The sequence below is a fragment of the Streptopelia decaocto genome (genome assembly GCF_964273445.1).
Source record: "Streptopelia decaocto genome assembly, chromosome: 16".
Classification (NCBI taxonomy): domain Eukaryota; kingdom Metazoa; phylum Chordata; class Aves; order Columbiformes; family Columbidae; genus Streptopelia; species Streptopelia decaocto.
This window is the reverse complement of record NC_138671.1, coordinates 10178374-10198151: the sequence shown is the minus strand read 5'-3', so window position 1 is coordinate 10198151 and position 19778 is coordinate 10178374. Positions and strand designations below refer to the sequence as shown.

Here is a 19778-nt window from a genome sequence, read left to right as displayed (position 1 = left end):
AAAGTAACAGCCAACATGGATTTCTCAGGAACAAATCATGTCAAGCTCATCTTAGTTTTATTTGTTTTACTGTGTTTTGTGGCCAGGGAGAAATGGCTTATGTTAAGGATCATGACCTTAGCAAGACTTTCAGCAGTTTCTGGGAATGTGAGACTAATTAGAGAAGCATGTCCTTAATGAACTTCTGTAGGGCAGATGCCATAATGGCTCGCTGGCCATAAACAGTGAATAAACATCAGTGGAGGGATGAACTGACATAGATCTGCATTTAGTCTTGTTGTTCCTGGTGGAAAAGGAATTTGCTTATCAAATTTGCACATGATATGAAGCTTGGATGACCATAAGTCTGTTAGATGATGAGATTAGAATTTAAAATGTTCTTGACAAATTGGAGAAATAGACTGAAAATAAATTGATTAAATGGAGAAAAATGCTGCGTATTGGACTTGAACCGAAATGCTAAAAAGCCTTGTGTATGTTGAAGAACAACTGAACAAGTAGCAGTTCTTTGGAAGAGTCATAAAGGATCACAAACTTTGCATGAACCGTGAGAAGAAAAATATCATGTGAGTTTGTGTGAACAAGAGTAGATGGCTGAGAAAAATCCATCCGCTCCACTCTGTACCGGTGAGGCCTCTGCTCGGAAACGCGTCCCAGACCGCAGGACAGACTTGGAAAGGTTCTAGGTTAACTGGAGAAAACACACGATGCTAGAATGAGAATCACCCAAGGCAGAGCAAGTTTTCTAGGGAAACATAAAGGAAACGGCATTGTTTAGCTTGAAGAATGAAGTTAAGTGAGCAGGAACGGCTTTGTCATAAAGAAATTGCAGAAATAAGGGGGATTTTTCTCCACATCCCTGGGAGTCCGGAAAGAAGCAATTGGCCTAAAAAGCAGTAAGAAAGACCTAATGAAACAGATCTTCTGGGAATAAAGTGAAATATCAATGAGGGGTTTTTAAGAATAGCAGAGTAGACATCAGACTAGCCCGCCCTGCACCGAGAGAGCATGAGATGTAAGAAGATTTCTTAAAAGCCTCTTCTCAGCCTACGATACTACAGTTACATGATGAGTCACAAAGATCCGGACAAAGAGTTCTTTCCGTATTGAAGCCTTGTCTGGGAACTGAAGATGATAGAAGTTTACCCGCAGTCACTTTTCTAATGGTTTTTATTAAAGTGAGAAAGAAGGAAGGTTGTTTTCCAACCCAAAGGGTAGTTACTAACGGCAGTGGTAGCTGTCGTTCTGCTGTTGATTGTCCTCCCACTTTGCAGCGTGGTGCATTTACTGCCAAATGCATCAGGTCACATCTCAGGGGAGGGAGATACACAGTTGACAGCAGCTATTTAACTCTATCTCCTGCGTTTCTGAGGCCACTTCTTTGATCTTTCCCCATACTCGCACCGGACGTCGCTGTTGTGGTTGCGGTCACAGTGGGAGAGTCTGTTTTCAGGTGGTTGGGGCTGATGTCCTGAAAACCTCCCCATGGGATGGAGGTGGAGCGGTGGAGCCGGGGCTGCGAGGTTCCGGCAGCTCCCAGGGATGTCGGTGCACCAGCTATGGTTTCATTCCTGCCTGGACACGCTCCTTACCTTGGCAGATAACTCTAATTCGCAGGCTCAGCAGAAGTGGAACCGTTTCCCATTATCATGTTCTTCTTGCATCTGGAATTTTAAGTGAACTACATAACAGAATCTTCTGCTTTCTTAAGCATTTTCTTCTCCTTTCTTTAATCATGCTGAGATTTCCTGTGCATACTGCGAGCTGTAATTATCATCTGCAGATCAGTGGGTATGCTAAGCTGTTTCTTAAAGGGATTTTTTTTTGTTTTCTGTGAATTTCAGATGACCAAGAACAAAATTATAATCACCTGATACTAAACAGTGCCACCCAGACACCTACACATGGTAAGAGAAAACAAAGAGCAAAATTACACATGTTGTAACTTTCCTCTACTAGCCAGTAACATTTACTGGTATCAAAGTATGTTTAATGTTAATAGAAAGGTTCCTATAGCGATGATGCATGAATGGTGGTTTCCATTAACATTAAACATAGGACCATATTTTTTAAAAGTGCTCACAATGAAATATGGCCCAGTTTTGTATAACTTTACCTATGAAAATTGTGTTTCCCCATGTCTGATTGCTCCTTTCTCCCTTCCACATCAGCAAGGTGCTCTCAGATTTAACTAGCCAAAAGGACAGCCAAGGATAAGTGCATCTTGTCGGCCAAGCCACTCGACTGACGGTGCTGCTTGTGCGTGTTTCTAGGGTAGGATGAAGAACAGTGAACACGGGGCAAGGGCTCCTAATCTGATTATTTGATGTTGGTGTCACGATATGTGGGCAGAGTTCGCAGCTCAGTCCAAGCTGTCCAGCCCGTCCCTGCCTGGGTCTGGTCGGGACAACCTGCTGCAGCCCCTCATTAGCTGCACAGTGCCTCGCTAGTTTCTAGTATGTAGGATAGGTAGAGACCATGGGGAGATTCAGGCCTCCCCCTGCCCACTTCCATAACCAATAGTGCCTCTTTCTAAATCAGTTCCAGTGGTTGCTCTCACACCCTTCCAAATCTCCTTTATTGTGGAAACGTGACGTTTCTCTGACCCTAGGAATGTGTGAAACCCAGAGCACCTCCATGTCCCCACACCCACCACAGGTAATACAGCACTGACCTATGCCCATAACCTCAGCAGTGACATCTCAGGAGATGTCTGGGGCAGCCTATCACCCCCATAAAACCCGTCTGCTCACCCCTCTGAAGGGTGCGAGCAGCCCTTCCAGTGTTCCTGCAAAGCTCCCCTGGGTTTGGTCTTCGTACCCAAACAGCTTCATACGTGTTAATACCCCTTCTGACAGCGCTCTTGCAGGGCTCTGAAAGACCACGGTTTTCATTTGTCTTACGTGGTTCAGCACATTTACTGGCACCTCTCTATCCAGCCCTCTCAACCTAATAAACTTGGGGATGGCCCATGTCATGCTTTAGCCAGTTTTAAGAGTTCAAAAGACACTCCTTTGTTTCCCCCTTTGTTTCCACCATCTCATGCCAGCCTGGAGATGTGTCTTCACCTCCTCCATGGCCAGAAACCTTGCCCCTCTCTGCTCCAGCCCTTCTGTCTCCTCTGCCCTATCTCCCCCTTGTTTTCTATTGCCTTGGCCCTTGCGGAGCAGTTGGTTGTGGGCAGCGTGTCCCCATGCATTGCAGCCACCGTAGACCACCCAGCCAAATCACCTGCAGCTCCCGGCCCCATCCGAATCCAGACCAGTCACCGCCTCCCAAATCAGTGGTTCCCCCTGTCTCTGTGCAATCAGTCCAGCCTCTGAATGAACCTCCGGGTCCTCTCTGCTTTCTTCCCCCTTATGCTGCCACCTTGCTTGGTCTTGTCCTTGCTCTTCCCTGCACCCTTTGCCCTTTTAATGTGAGATGTTCCTCTAGCATTTGCAGTTGGAACCTTCTTTCTGCTGGGGAACCAGTAAGTGACGGGTGTATCTCAACGTACACCCGCCCTCTCTTCTTGCAGCTCTGAATCTCTGTATTTGTTACTCCTTTTGTTTTGGTGTTTGTTTTTAATTCTGAAACTTCATCTTGATAACTATTGTGGAATTGATTAGTTGTGCCTGTTGTGTGTTCTAGTATAGAAATTTCCATGCTGCTTTGCTATGAAGAAGGGTGGGAGAACGACTGCCCTTGGAAAGGTCACCTCAAATCTTTGGTGTTTGTCCTTCCTAGGGGGTGGATCCGGCAGCTCCTCAACCCGCAAGTTACTTTTATTTCTAAGACTACATTAATAGGGTTATTTTTTCCGTCTCTCAAAAAACACAGGAGAAACAATGACAAAAAGACAAAAAATATGAAGTAATATGGTTGAAATTTATTGTCTTCTGGTCTGACTACTTGTTCTTCAAATGTAGCATGTTCTGGGTTCTCAGATCCGCCCCAGCAGAGCCAGATGAGTCCCGTGTACCTGTGTCTCTGCCCAGAAGCTTTAATGTAGCTCCGTCATTGGGTCTCCATTGCATTCAACAACTTAAGGCAGTGACATTTGCTAAAACAGTTATCGAACTTCCTTCTGGACCTGCCAGATGCTTTTCTTTTCTAGGTACTCAAGAGACAAAAATCAAAGCAGATCTTTTGCTTTTTTTTCCTCCACTCATTGCTCATGTTTACTGTATCTTAATAATTTGGTGGTACAAAGTGACTTGAATGATCTGACTATAAAGAACTGTATGATTCAGAGTTATATTTTGTTCTAAGTTACCCATATGGTCATGGGCACTTATGTTCATTATATTCATGTGTGCTGCTGCTGGTGAGCCATTGCTTGGTGAGTCTAAAAACATATTTGGACCTTTCAAATAGTGCATCAAAAGAGCCTGCAGTATTCATAATTACTGCTGAAATTCTGAGATAATTCAGCAAATCCACAGGTTTAATTTAATTCTCTTCCTGGGTGCGACATGGTGCACCTTTTGCGTGTGACTGTGCAAATTTGTAGGTGGACATGAGCTGTCCTTCTGAGCACCATGACCGTGAGCTTGTCTCTCGCACCCACCATGCAGTGACACCATCGCGGAGCCCAAGAAGGGCGAGAAGCCAGTGTGAGGCTCCAGACCTGCCCCGTGTCGCACGTGGCCTGAGTTCAGTTCACTGTTAACTGAAGCAAAACAAGCAGAGAAAGGTTCTCAGGCCACTGGCACAGAGCAAGCAGGGCAGGGGTTGTAGGTGCCCTGTCACCAAACAAGCCACACGTGAGCCTCAACGGGCACAAATCCCCCCGGTGCCCAGAGCAGCTCCCCGGGGCTGCCTCACCCAGCCAGGATGCGCTTGGACTCGCATTTGTGAAGGGAATCGTGAGTTGTTGCGGACTGCAATACCTGTCCGGATGGGAACTGGGCTGCTGTGGGCTGGTGATCTCTGTCCCATCTCCTGCCACCACAGGAACTTTGTAGGTTTCTTACCTTCTCCTGTAATTCCCATGACAATGAATCTCCCAACTCACACATCGCTATGTGAGCAGCACGGGCTGTGCAGACATGGGGCCCAGGGCTCTGCAGGAGACCTAGAATCATAGAGCCATAGAATGTCCTGAGCTGGGACTCACAGGGATCATGGAGTCCAACTGCTGTCCCTGCACAGGACACCCCACAGGTCACCCCGTGTGTCTGAGGACGTTGTCCAGTCTCTTCTTGAACACTGTCGGGTTGGGGCCGTGAAAAAAAGCAGATTTGACCTGAGGTCTCTGAGCTGTTCAGCTTCAACTTCAGATTCCCAGAATTAAAACCCTGAGACTCTGTTTTAACCTGGCCTGGGGGTCACCACTCCTGTCCACGCAGAGGACGTGCCCATTGCAGTGGATTGTGAGGCCATGAGATTGCTGATGTGATTACACCGAACTCTTTCTGATGCAGGAAGCAATAACCACTAATTAGCGGTGGGATCGCATATAATCCGTTCTGTCAGGCTGTTATCAGTTAATTAGCTGTTCATTGCACAGTTAAAAGGGAGTGAGAAGAAACTCTCCCTTTTCTCCTTGCCTGGCTGGCAAGTGTGATGTGCTGGGGGAGACAACTTCCAATGGCGATCAGGAGGAGTGACCACAGGCAAGAAGGTCTGTCAACCCGCCATCTGGAGCACCAGGATTTAATCTCTGCTGCTGTTGAGGTGCTGAATTAGCTCGTGTGACTTTGAGTATCCCACATCTTAAAGAAGTCATTGATTTTCTCCTGGTTTCGTTCTATCATGCAGCCAGTTCACTTCTAGGACGCTGCATGTCCCATTATGGAAGTGTCTGCAGTTCCTTAGAAACTTCAGCCTGAATTCTGCTTTCAGAGACAGACTGCAGACCCCAGCTCCACTGAAATCAGAAGGTTGGTGTAGGCTTCCTTAGCTCTAGGCTTCGGTTTTACATCAGCTGCAGATTTTAGCTGCAAATGAAGAATTCTACAGCTATTTTGTAAGTGTAGCGATTTTGTAATTAAAAGGTGAACGTGAGTGCTCAAGTACTAGTTTCTAAGAACAGTTAAATTTAACTTATGAAATGCAAGTAAACCTTCTGATACATTAATTTATCTTGCTCAGCTATTCAGTCTTTATACAAAATAAACACAGAAATTTCTTTTCCTATAAAAACATTAAGATGTGGGAAAAAGAACTGTGCACAGAAAAGAACCAGGACAGTGGAGCATTAGATACAACAGAAATATACGTTGAATACCTGGGCTCAGTTTCTATAAAGCTTATTACTTTATTTTTTACTGCTATTGAAGTTTAATCTCATTACATTTAGTGCATATTTAATTATGCTAACCAAAAGAGTCTTGTATAAACATTTTTATGTCTATATAAAAAACAAGCACATTGCTAAATAATATAGTTAGTAGGAAGTTCATATCATAATTTTTATGTCAGTTCATTGCATTTAATAGTCATGTCAGAAAATACTTGGTAAACAACCATAAACAACAAATGGCTTCATCTCAAGTTTTTCATTTGTCAGGGCAGTTTTCTATAGATGATGTCTGGGTTTGCTCTCATGGAGGCAAATTTCTTTTTATAGGTGTACCCATGTGAGTTTCAAACAAACTGCTACATATGTATGCATGTATGTGCATGTCTCTTTTATATCCCTTCCGTCCTTCCTTCCTGTTTCTCTTTCTTTGTTTCTTTCTTTTTCTTCCTTTTTTCTTTTCATCTTCTCCTCTCCTCTCCCCTTTCCTTTCCTTTCCTTTCCTTTCCTTTCCTTTCCTTTCCTTTCCTTTCCTTTCATTCCCTTTCCTCTTCCCTTTCCTCTTCCCTTTCCTCTTCCCTTTCTTCTTCCCTTTCTTCTTCCCTTCCCTTCCCTTCCCTTCCCTTCCCTTCCCTTCCCTTCCCTTCCCTTCCCTTCCCTTCCCTTCCCTTCCCTTCCCTTCCCTTTTTTTTTCTCTTCTTCTCTTTTCTTCTTTTCTTTCTTTTCTTCTTTTTTCTCTCCTCTCCTCCTTCTTTCTTTCCTTCTTTCCTTCTTTCCTTCTTTCCTTCTTTCCTTCTTTCCTTCTTTCCTTCTTTCCTTCTTTCCTTCTTTTCCTCCTTCTTTCTTTTTTCTCCATTTCAGAAATCCAGGCCATCTTCCTCCCACACAGTAACAGGGCTTTGGGGGATATATTTCTTGCATCCATTTTCTAACATCAGACCAGAAGCTTCAATTTGGGACAATCCCAGAAGATATGAAAATTATTCCCTATACTGTCACATCTCCTCCAGCAATTTGTTGGGAGTTTTGTGTCTGTTGTGTTTAAGACACTGTTTACAAAATTATAACAATTAAGGAGTGTTTAAATTAGATTTATCCCCAGTAGAAATATATGGAAGGAAATTAGAAGATAATCAGACCTCCAAAATACAACCTACAGAACAAACAGACACATTATGTACACGGCTCTTTCTGTGGAGCAGCAGGGGTTCGGTGGAAGTGGGGGGAGAGATGAACCAGGCTGGACAACATAATGCCAGATTGTCCACGCGTACAAGTTGCCATTTGTGATGGGGGTGCCAGTTGATAGTTCAGCTGCTTTGCAGCCCAACTTTGCAAAGCAAGGCACACAAACTGCTGTGTTGCGATACAGCTCCAGTTGCACAATTACAAAGCAGACTGGAGCGAAGTCATCAGAGAATCGGCATCGCTATTTACCTGTCTTGACAGGAGAACTCGCAGACGATGTCCCCGGGTGCAGAGACCCCGTGCGCGGGGTTTTCTGGGGCCACGGGTGGACTCCAGTGCTGTCACTTGTCGCCGTGCACCGACCTTTCTTTAGTGAGCAACCCTGGGGCTGAGAGCAGATTAACCACTTCAATGGCACCTCCCTTTAAAGCACTCAGCATTGAAACAACTGGTCTGCTTTTTAGACTAAATACATCATGTGTTTGGACAAAGAAATCACTTTTCTCAAGGCCTTACTATGGCAAGGCTAAAATAGCCTCCCAGCTCCGGGGTTAACCACCCTGCTGATTATGGAGGCCTTAATTTGCAGATTAATACTCATGCCACCCGTGGCATGGCCCGTGTTCCACCCAGCACGTGACTATCATAAATAAAATCTGAGGCTTGAGGAGTAGAACACAGCTGTGTAACTGTGTCTTCAGCCTCATGCCCATGAGGAACCCGAGGAGATTCTCTCTGTGGCAATGCAGGTGTGAAGCAAAGGGCTGAAAAGCTCTGACATTGGCCTCAGTTTCCTCTTGCAGAAGCAAATCTTGGCCCCTAAGCAAAGGGAAGCAGCGTATTTATCCCTGGTGCATGTGAGACTGGTGAAAAAGAGCAAAATTTCAAGAGGCAAAATCACAGCACCATGAAAATCAGAGCCTGTGAAACTGCTGATAGGAAGGGGGGTTTTGGTGTTTGCATTACCAGAAGTGCTATCGCTGTGGAGCTCACTGTGGCTCCACCAGAACATTGTGTGGTCCCTGCATCATCTTCAGCCTGTCTGGGGGGCTTGTGGCTCACCCTGGTCCCAAAGAGCTGGAGGGGGACGGTCACCCAGCCCGTTCAGGGTGGGCGATTCGTGTCTCTCAGTTAGTTTTGGCTTACTCACCTTGTTGTTTGGTGCCGGGATGAAACACGCCGGTTCATTTTCCTTTTTGAAACAGCTTCCCCTGCATGCATTGGGCAGTTTGCAACGGTTGGAAGGAGTTAACACGCTGACAGTTTTCAATCACACCGTCTCAAGTTCAGCACAAATTAGTCCTTGTCCCAGTTCTGCACAGTTCGGCGTGCTGGTGCCAGAGCCGCGTGTTCTCTATATCCCATGAAAAGGCAGCTAACCCAACGAGAAGTTAATCTACCTTTCGCTGTGATTGCTAAGTGCAATACAACTTTCTGTATTTTTTCCTTTGATTTTAATTGGCAACGTTATTCCTCTCATCCCGTGTTGTAGTGTGTGACTGTGCTACCTGCAGTTAAGCACTTTGTGTACTCAGAAGCATCTTCATGTCAATAGCTCCTGGGTGATACAATTCAAGTGTATTATTATGCTGCATGTGTATATTGGAGCATTTAGAGCATCACCTTGCAATGTGCTGCTGTGCCTCATCCTCTTTGCATCTCACCCCTCAGATTTCTGTTCTGTTCTCCGACAGGAGCACTGAAAGACCTAATCCCAGCATCATAATGATACGCAGAGGTTTTTTATCACTAACTGCATTGAAAATCCCCCATCTCCAGCTCATATAAATGAGGGCAGCTGTTCACTGGAGAGCTGCTGATTTACACCACAGAGAATCTGACCTGGAAATGTATAAAACTCTCTGAGACTCTTCATGAGAGATGCAAAGGACTATTAATATCAGTGTTTGTAGCATAAAAACATAAGTGTGAAAACACAAATACTTCACCCCCCCAAACACTGAAGATTTATGCTATAAATTTTGAGTCTGTGATTATCAGTTCTTTGCCTGGTGTAACAGCGTGTCACTTCCAGGATGGCTCAGGAGGTGCTAAGTATTGGCACAGAAGGCTACCAAACGTCATCAGCTACAACCAGATTTGCCTGCGGAATGCGGTCCTTGGTAAGAGCTCGCACCGGGATCGGAGGAGACCTTGTGTCTGGGCCCTCAAATGGCTGAGCAGCAGGCGGCGTGTGCTGTGACGGGCTGGAGCTGCACCGGCTGCGGCTGAGCAGCAGAAGGCTCAGTTCTATCAGTTTCTCCTAGGTGACATTGTTTGCTTTCTCTGGGTGAATGTTTTAAAAGGCATCTGTTGAAATGTCTTGCAAAATTCACACAACATATGTGCAGACTCATATGCTAATAAGGAGCACATCTCTTTTGCCACCCGAGCTTTGTTTGAAACTTTGCATAAATTCACTGGTTCTGTCTTGGGTGTCGTCAGCTCCTGTCCTTGTACATTAAAGGTTCTGTGCCTCATGTAAACACACTTTGAAACATAAGCTGTCTTCCAAGAACAAGACACTTCAAGAAGACTTCAGGTCTCATCTCCACAACACAAGCCTCCAAGTTCAGTAATCCCGAGGCTGCTTCTGAGCCCTGTGCTTGCAGAGTTTGCAAAGCGCTGACAGTGAATTGAGACTCTCCCTCCACTTAAAGTGACTTTCCTTCCTTCATAGATTCCAAAGCAGGCGAGTGCCTGCACAAAGCAGAGGAGTTAATCCGTGTGTCCGTCCAGAGACCAGTTGTAACCGCGATCCCCAGTGCATGGGGTGAAGTTCTGTGGGTGCCATGCCGGCCACCGGCCTTATGTCCTGAGAAGGTGGTGGTTGGAACCGTGTTCCTCTGGCTGCCCATGAGGGCAGGCAGTGCTCTGGTTCCCAGGTGCAGAGCTCTCCACCCCATGGCACCACCTTCTTCAGTCTTCATGCAAGAGTTTGGTCCAAATGGAGCAGGGCAGCCTTTCTGAGCCTGGCCCATGAGTCCACTGGTTCCCATGGAAATATAGCAGCGTTTGGACTGGCCCAACAATTCTGGCTCATGAAGCAGAAGAAGTGCACGGTTCTTGCTTGGTGTCCAAGAAGAGACATTAGAGCTGCAAAGGATGAGTCTCTCTCCACAGAGATGCCCGCTCCCTTCCTGAGCTTATCGTGTCAACAGTGTGCAGCGTGGTGAGTTTTTGGCAGTGCTGTGCCACAAGCCACCAGCCCTGCCCGTGGCTGGAGCAACACTGCACTCGGTTGGAGAACCATGAAACCGCTGATGCTCAGGAGATGAGGAAATGCTGCAGAGCTGAGCCCTCTCCTGCTCAATTCATCAAAGAGATGCTGGCAGAATGTTAAGACGTTGCGTTGGCTGTAAAAAGGTGCGCTTGCTTTGCTGGATGATGTTCCCGTATCTGCTGCACGTGCTGTGCCCTGGGTGAGCTTCATCTCCTCCATGTTCCTCTTCAAATAACTTTGCAAATAGTGCCCAGAATGCATGAGGTATCGGAGAGGTATAAAATGGCACAGGGTTGCAGGAAGGTGGCGAGGCAAATGTGAACTTAGTGGCTTCCAAAGGTAATCCTAGTAACCAGGGGACATGGTCCATTTTCCAGTGCTCATCTCCCACTGCGCAGAATGTAGAGCTGGGCTGAAATGAGTGGGAATGCTGGAGAACAGAGCAGCACACAACCTTCTTATTTACGTCTTGTTAATTAATTGTGTCCTGCATCTTCCACAGGAGTCAACAAACAAAAAGTAGAGAGACCAGATAAAAGCAAAACTCAAATACATTGCAGGAATGAAGAACTACGAAGAAACTCCTGAACTGGTCTGAAAATATAAATTGTACAAGATATTTCTCCTTACTCTCAGTTCTCTGATCTCACCATCAAAGTATATTAAGAAAAAGACATCTGAAATGATATTGGGTCATTTCTGTTTATCCCTTATTTTGCTGAATGATGGGCAGTGGATTTCAAGGTGACTTCTCATTTACCAAAATCATCATGGTCTGTTCCTGACTGACTGGATGGAAAAAGCAGTAAGAAGGTGCACTGCTTCTGCACAAGCCCAGCAGATAAATGTGTGGCACTTAATTTCACACACCTCATGCAAACAGTCAATTAATGTTCCCGCTTTGGCACTGAACACAAATTCCATACATATGACTGGGCTTATTTCAGCATGTCCAATCCTCCATGCAAAATGGAGATTAGATACAGGTTCTGGCTGAGAAATTTGCAAAGAGATGTTACCCCAGGGTCCTTGCCACACAAGCACAAATACGAGTGGGGACACAGTTTCAATGCTGATATAGTCTCTGTTTACTGGATAATATCTAATCAATTGTTTCCAGCGCCCTGATGAATATCATGCACTTCCTAATCCTGCATTCAGTCTATTAGACATGGATTGAAGTCATCAGCAAGAAAATAATGTTCTCAGAGAGATGACACATTAACTATATGCTCACTTGGGGCTATGTTCTTTTAGCCAGACAATAACCCTATTTGAGGAGTGCAGAGACATAAATACGAAATAGGAAAGAACAGTTTATTAACCAAGATGGTTATTGCATTGTTAAGAGGAAATTTTTGCCATTGTTAAAATCTGTAAGAAAGTGTCTCATAATTTCTCAGAACTGGGGAAAAAAAATGCGGCTGTGTGGGCGTGCGGGGCCGATCCTGCGCTGTGGGGTGACTGACTCAGTCCCTGAGCCCAGGGAGGTGCTGGTTGAACCCAGCCGGTCCCTGCTCCTGGCTGGGCCGTGTCAGCCCTCAGTGGCTGTGCTGGCAGCGATGGGACCACACAGCGTGGGGGACCCAGTGCTGGTGCCAGAAGGTGCTCAAGGAGAGGGGCAGCTGTTCCACTCGTGGTCATAGCGGGGGAAGAGGACACTGCTGTGGCTTGTTCTGCAGGAGGCTTCATGGTGGGGAAGCTCATGGAGCAGCAGAGTGCGTGGAATCAGTGACGACAGGGGCAGGAAGGAGCACGTGTGGGCTTTCTTGACATGGTGGTTGTAATTCAAGTGTCCAAAAATGAGTGGAATCAAGTCTCTGGCAGGACCCACATCACTTGTTCCAGCTCTTTGTGTCTCAGATACCCTGTCACACCCCAAATGGCTCAGGTGCCTCTGAATTGAGCACTGGGCAGGTCACTGTGCCTAGAGCTGCACAGGAGTGCTGGTTTTGGGAAATCTTGAGCAGGTTTGTGTCAGAAGACAAGAATGTCCCTGCCTGTCTTTGAGAAGAAGTTGTACAATGTGAGGGGTAGATGACAGAAGGTTTAAAATATCTAGGGTAAGTCACAGTGAGAGAAAAGTTGTGGAAGCAGCTCTACATCCCCACGTGCAGACACGTTTGGGAACTGCTGGGTCCATTTCTAGGCAACAGGGAGCACCAAGGGTGCAGTGAAATGTGAGGGGGAAGATGTTCTGCTGTCTAATGCAAACAGGACCCCACGCAGGAGAAAGGCAACAGGGGGTGCAATGGCCTGACTCTTGCTAAAGAGCTGACTTTGTGATTCAGGTCTAGAAAAATGTCTACTGGAATATCTGCATCCTACTTGGGTGGATTTTGTTATGAATTTTGAGATGGCAGAAGTTGTTAGCAAATGTTTGGACACTGCACAAAGACAACACATTTGACAAGGTGAAATTCTCCTACTGCTCTGTTACTTTTGTGCAGAATCTGTGCTTTGATCTCAACGAGTCCACGGTTCAAAGGAGGTAAGAGGGGTCTTGAGGCACACGAGTGCACACTGAGCACATGTTGCTTTGCTCTCCATGAGCACGCTTTAGAGCCGTGCACAAAAGGGACGTGTGAACCCAAGGCCTGGGCATCTGCCGCTCCTCAGTTGTATCAGAAAACTTAGCCCTTTGATTTACTTTTCAGACTATACCTGAACTGGCCACCTCCTTGGCCTTTTGACTCAGCTAACTCAGTCCCGTCACCCCTGCAAGCTTCACTGTTCTAGCTTTGCTTCAACATGTCCAACATGATACAGCTCTTGTCCCTGCCGGAGACCGTAGGAATGGCTTGCCTCTCTCCCCTCAGTTTGATGCACACTGTAGACATGCCTTTCTCTCTTTGTTTGTTTGTTTGTTTTTCAGACAAGCCACGAATGAACAACATCCTTACTTCTGCCACCGAACCCTATGATCTGTCTTTCTCCCGGTCCTTCCAGAACCTCTCTCACCTCCCACCATCCTATGAGTCTGCTGTCAAGACAAACTCAAGTAAATATTCTTCTCTGAAAAGACTAAGTAGGTGTCAGATCATTTCATTTCCTTTGTATCTCATTTGCTTGTAAGACACAGCGGGCACAACGTTAAGTCAATAACCTTCTTCCCTCTGTCGTTGTACCACCCAAGTTGGCATCTGTGGTAATGATTCTTTTGGCTGTCGCTTCCTATCAAGGAAGAGTATAGAGGAAGAGTCACTTCATTACTGTGGGAGCACATGCGGTTATTTGCTTACTGACACCTTGCTGTGCTGCGTCGCACGACTCCACCTTGTATCTCCTTTTTCCTTCTGCCTGAGCTGAGATGAGCCAAGCTGGCTGAGCTCACCTCGGCACACCCAGGGCAGATATCTCAGCGTCCATGGGGGTAGCTGGACCCAGTTGACAAACTGAGGCCAACAGAAAACTGCTGAAATTGTTGGGAGCATCTGTTTCAGTCAGAGCACATGTGCCTGCCCCGAGCAGTGCTGGGATCTGCCGTGTCTCGTGGTGCACGTGTCCGGATCTGGGGCTGACCCGTGCCGATCACTGATCCATGGTGCCTCTCTGATACTTCAGCACGTTGCTCACTACCCTGGTCACACTAGTTACTATCTGTTCTTCCTCGCTGTTTTATGTATTGCTTTGCTCTGCCAGCTTTCCCATAATGCTCCAGCCCAACACATTTGCTGAAGGCAAACTCTTCAGCTTTGGTGGGATTACGAAGTAAGCGATATTTGTGTGGTCAAATGCTCTCTCCAGACTGAAAATAGGTTTGTAGCATGTATGCTTCTGTGAGCATTTTCTGGATGCAGCCATGTATCACACTGCTTGATTTAGAGAAATAACTTAGGTTTTTGCACTTGTAATAGCTCCCCAGGTCCCAGCACAGGGACGGTCACTGCCCTGGGCCTGCTGGCCACACCAGTGCTGGTGCCAGCCAGGATGCTGGTGGCCTCTTGGCCACCTGGGCACACGCTGGCTCATCTTCAGCCACTGTTGACCAGCACCCCCATATCCGTTTCTGCCAGGCAGCTTGCCAGCTGCTCTTCCCTGAGCCTGTAGCGTTCATGCGTTTGTTGTGACCCAAGTGCGGGACCTGGCACTTGGTCTTGTTGAACCTTGTTCAACTGACCTCAGCCCAACGATCCAGCCAGTCCAGATCCCTCTGCAGAGCCTAAATCACTCTGTAGAGCCTGAAGGCACAGCCAACGGGAAACCCATCTGGGTTTGCTGCCTGAGAAGCCAGGTGGGGAGATCTCTGATGGGCAGGTACCTCTGTGGGAAGCCCTGCGCCAAAGCACTGGTGGGTGGGTGTGGGGCACACAGCCGAACAAGAGCAGTGGTATTAATTCTGTCCTACCGAGCGCTCCAGGGAATTGCTGCTTCCAGCTAAGTGAGAAAGGTCAGTCAGGAAGGAAGTGAATATTTCCAGGCTTATTAAACCACTTGGTGTTGGCTAAAGAATCATCACAAATGACTGGGCAGTTTGAAAATGGTAAAGCCCATTAAAACAGGAGAGACAAGCCCAATGAAGAAACACACTGGGACTGCAGAGAAAGAAAAGCAAAGAAATTACTAGGATGGCCTTATATGCCTACATGTATGCACATTTTTTAACCATTGTAACATACAGCCATGGGAATAAAAATACCCTTGGCTTTTCCACAGTCTCTTCCCAAAACAGTGAAAATGTACCTCGTTTCCCTAATTACGGTGTCAGTGAACTGTGCTCTGCCTTTCTGCGATAGCAGCTTAGACACGTTGAGGTGAGGTGTGGGAGCAGAAGGATTCATTTGGTGCTCTGCCTCCAAATGGGGAAAACACCAGAAAAGCTGCCTGAGGGCAAATGGGCTTATCCTAAAGTCAGATGGAGCACTCAAACACTCCTGAAGTTTGGTGACACAAACCCCGATCAATGTTTTTAGAAACTACCAAAGGAGGAAAGAAAGGGTGGTTAAAAATAAGGAAAAAACCCCAAACAAACAAACAAAAATGAATGAAAAATGCCCATAATATGTGATTTCAAGTAATTCTACTTCCAAGTTTTTTAAAGCATGAGTGAAGCCCCACAAGTAGGAGATTTACTTAAAGAAAAAAATCTGTCAATCAATACATTAGTGATTTCTTTCTGTCTGCTCATCATTTCTGGCCTTTTGGAATCCACTTAGGACACATTTTTGAACTTTTAAGTATGTTCATGAGGGAGAAACATATTTGCTTTTAGTTTTATTTTGGCTAAAATTACAAATGTCAGTTATCATATGAGCGTCAATACAAAGATAAGGTGTAGCAGTATCAGACTCTCGCTGTCCCAGTGAGCCTGCCCGTGCAATGAGGACGAAATGAATCAGACTGGATGGTTTCAGGCCCTGGAGACATTTTGATTTTAGCAACCAAATGTCCACAGGTCCCACCCCCACGTGTGGGTGAAGCTCCTGGTGTCTCCAGTCCCAACAGCCTGGGGCTGTATTCATTTCATTGCTTTCCCCGGGAGCAGAAATATTGCGGTTACAGAGCTGTGCTGAGCTTCTTCCTCGGCACGTATGTGATACATGTGCCAATATCTACACATCTCTCGGCATCGTGGGAGGAGATGGCTTGAATGACTTAGAAACACCGTTGAAATCGGTTCCCTGACTGGTTTAGCCACTGCCAGCAAAAGGCTGTGCAAACTTCCACACTGTTTGCAGGGATGGAAAAGGGAAGAGAAGCTTCTTTTTAATGTTCCTAATTGGCAAAACTTTTAAAAGTGCAGAGCATGCTGCATTTTTTAATTATAAATTAGCAAGGAACAATATCAAACCACTTCTAATCAGCTGATTCTGCCACCTCTCGAGCAGACTCAGACCGCAGTAAATCTCACATAAGCTGGTTTAGCTCCCGCTGGCAATTACCACAGCAAATGTGAGCATCCAAGCACTTCTCCATTTGGGGTGTTCTCTGCTTTAATTACATGTATTTTGAGTCACTTGGGCGAATCCAGTGGAACTTCTCAGAGCAGAGACCAAGTGTCAGCATCAAGCATCATTATCAAGTCTGTGCATACTGCGTGTGGGCAAGTCTGTCTATGACTATAGAATAAACATTTCTAAAAGTACTGTGGCCATATGGAATTTCCTCTCTCCTTCATAGGCTTCCTAGCAGGTGATTTTATAGACACAAGAGTTTGAGGCCAGAGGAGCTGCAATCTGACACTGGCGATGAGATGCTCTTCCAATAAGTTTGTGATTTCAAAAAAAGACTCATTCCTACAATATACACTCTGGAGAGCAAACCTCATCAGCAAAAAGCTTGTCAGTACAGGAGAGATTGGGGTGATCCTCACACCTCAGTGGTGTGTAGGCTGTGAAGAAGGGGTTGGCAGCAGCGGGGGAGCCAACAGGCTGTGAATTTCAGCACACGCATTCTCAACTTGTACTTTTGGATGCCGAGACAAGGGGACCAACCATCCTTCTTACAGATCCCCTGGGTTATGTGCACTCTTCACAGGACTATGGGAAATGGGGCCCAGGGGGCACTGAAGAGAGTGCTGGCTGTGTGGGAGAGGAGACGAGGGAATTAGTGAGTGGGACCATCCAGCACAGGATGCTCGCAGCACTCGTGTTTGGCTGGAACCTGAAGGCACCAATGTGCAACCGCTGTCTTGTGAGCAAAGTTCTGGGATGTTGTCAGCACCAATCACGTACCATAAGTTTTCTCCGAAAGCACTCTGCCTCCTGGGACAGCCAGCCAATTGTCTTCATTTTTCAGCCAATGTGGTACAAAAAACCTGAGATTTATGGCTATGTCAGAGGAAATAGGAAATTTCCACATCATGTTTAGCTATTGTTGAATGCCTACAGAGACTCTAAGGACTGGAAGCGGGACCCCCCTCATGATTGCCCAGGCTGTCTTGCAGCAGAGTTTTTGCTCCTTTTATCCCTGTGCTTTCTTTGTATGTGTATTGTGAAGGTGATATTACATAATTTCTCCATAACCCGTCGTTTGTGTAAATCATGTGAAACCACAGTCTGGACTCAACAGTATATGAGATCTGTTGTGTCATGGTGTGAGGTGCGATGCATTGCACAGGGACTCAGACCTGTCTGCGTGCAATTTATAGCTCTGCCATAAGCCCATGGCGACACAACCCACACCGGGCTGGTGTCTCTCGGCAGACAGCACCCTGATGTGTGTGTCCATGCCCAGGTCCAATTGCTGGTCTCACCAGGAGGCCACTCCAAGGCTGTGTGCTCTACACAGCCCCTTTTCACCCCCCGGGACAACGCTCTGACATTTCTGACTGTTTCCTTTCCTTTCCCACAGCTGACAAAGAGGCTGATGAATACTACATGAGGAGGAGACACCTGCCCGACCTGGCAGCCCGGGGCACGCTCCCTATCAACGTCATCAAAATGTCTCAACAAACCAACCACAGGGACAGGCCCCGCCGTCCCATCAGGGCCATGTCCCAGGACAGGGTGCTGTCTCCTGAGAGGATCATGCCCGAGGAGTTTAGCATGTCCTATGAACGGATCCTCTCAGACGAGCAGCTTCTGTCCGCCGAGCGCCTCCACTCCCAAGACCCCCTGCTCTCCCCGGAGCGGTCGGGGTACCCCGACCAGTCTATGTCACGGGCATTGTCACACACAGACGTCTTTGTATCAACACCCGTCTTGGATCGCTACAGGATGACAAAAATGCACTCCCATCCTAGTGCCTCAAATAACTTGTACAATACCTTAGGTATGAACCCGACCTCCGCCAAGCGCCAAGCGTTTGCCTCCCGACGGCACAACACGGTAGAACAACTGCATTATATTCCAGGACACCACCATCACTACCGCACAGCGAGCAAAACAGAGGTGACTGTTTGATATGACCTTGTGCATTGTAGATACTCATTAGGGACTGGGGTGGCCACAGCACCCCATACTGCAGTGGCCTTATAGGCCAAGATAACCTCTAATAACTCAGTGTCTGAAAAGACTTCTCTGACAGTCCCATCCACCTCGTTGTTTTTAAAGCCACCCCTTCATCAGTGACATAAGAAGAACCCAAGCAAGCAAACAGATGATAGTGAGGGATAATATAGGAGATTTCCTGATGTGCATCAGTTTCTGTCAAAGAAAGCCACAGTAATAGATGGCTCCTTCCAAGGGCTCACCTGCATTAGCTCATTGTTTTTATGAACTTAGGACTTTTCAGTTGCTACAAGTAGAAGCAGTCTCACGCCGCCCAAGACAGGGAGGAGGAAATGCAGCCCCCATCCTGGCAGGAGGGGCCCTGTTCTTGGTCCTCGTGCCAGCCCTCATGTTTGGCCTTCCCGTAGCAAGTCGGTAAGCTTCTGGCTGCTGGGAATCACCTCCGGACCGCTTGGTATCAGCCAGCACCCATACATCTGTTCTTCCTCACCCTTGGAGCAAATTCAAGGGCAGACTTTCTTAGGGGACTGGCAGATCTAGGGCCAAGAATAGCCTGGCTGAGAAATGAAGTTTTAGTTTATATTAAATATACTCATAAGATAAAAATATACTAGTGCCTACAAATCGCCTGCTCTCTCAGTGTAGGACGTAGTGGGGTTGATGTGTTCAATAAGCACAAATACGCTGAAATGCTTGTTAGATCCTTTTCTCCACTCATTCTAGTATCTTGGCGTCTCCAACATGTAAATAGGAAGGAGGAATAGGGTTTCTCGTCCTCCAGCTTCTTGCCACTGCTGAACCTAAAGCACCAGAATTCTGCTGACCTGTGCTGGGGAAAGTCCTGACTCCACTGAGACCTCTGCAAGGCAAGGATACACATGGTTATCCCAGCCTGGATTTCTCCCCAGGAGTTTATTTTGCTGACAGCATTTTCCACTGGCCCAGTTCCCCTGTTTCTGAACATATTCCCTCCTCTCAGCTACAACCTAGAACTCCATATGTAGCAAATCTTTTCCTAGCCCTTAGCAGAAGCAGAAAGCTGAGGGTGTCTTGTCGACTGAAAAGCAGGTTGGTAATTTTCCATTATTTTCTCTCCATGTAATAGCCCCCCCAAGAAAACCTTGCAAATTCCAGTTCCGCTGAGTACCAAGTTATAACCATGAAGACAGTTACATTTCATGCACATAAATTATATATCCATCATAATTACAATAAATGGGCATGTTGTATATCTGATATAATACTAATT

The 19778-nt window shown here is 46.5% G+C and overlaps 1 protein-coding gene across 1 annotated transcript in view; it reads left to right on the top strand.

The window, feature by feature from the left end:
• SHISA6 (shisa family member 6) overlaps positions 1-18481 on the top strand; it is a gene marked incomplete at both ends in the record, with an annotated part of 241222 nt that extends 222741 nt beyond the window's left edge. The window contains 2 exons of the mRNA XM_082067128.1: positions 13513-13665; positions 17931-18481. Coding sequence (XP_081923254.1) covers positions 13513-13665; positions 17931-18481 — 704 coding nt within the window. The remainder of the gene's footprint in view (positions 1-13512; positions 13666-17930) is intronic.
• Between the last annotated feature and the right edge of the window lie 1297 nt (positions 18482-19778).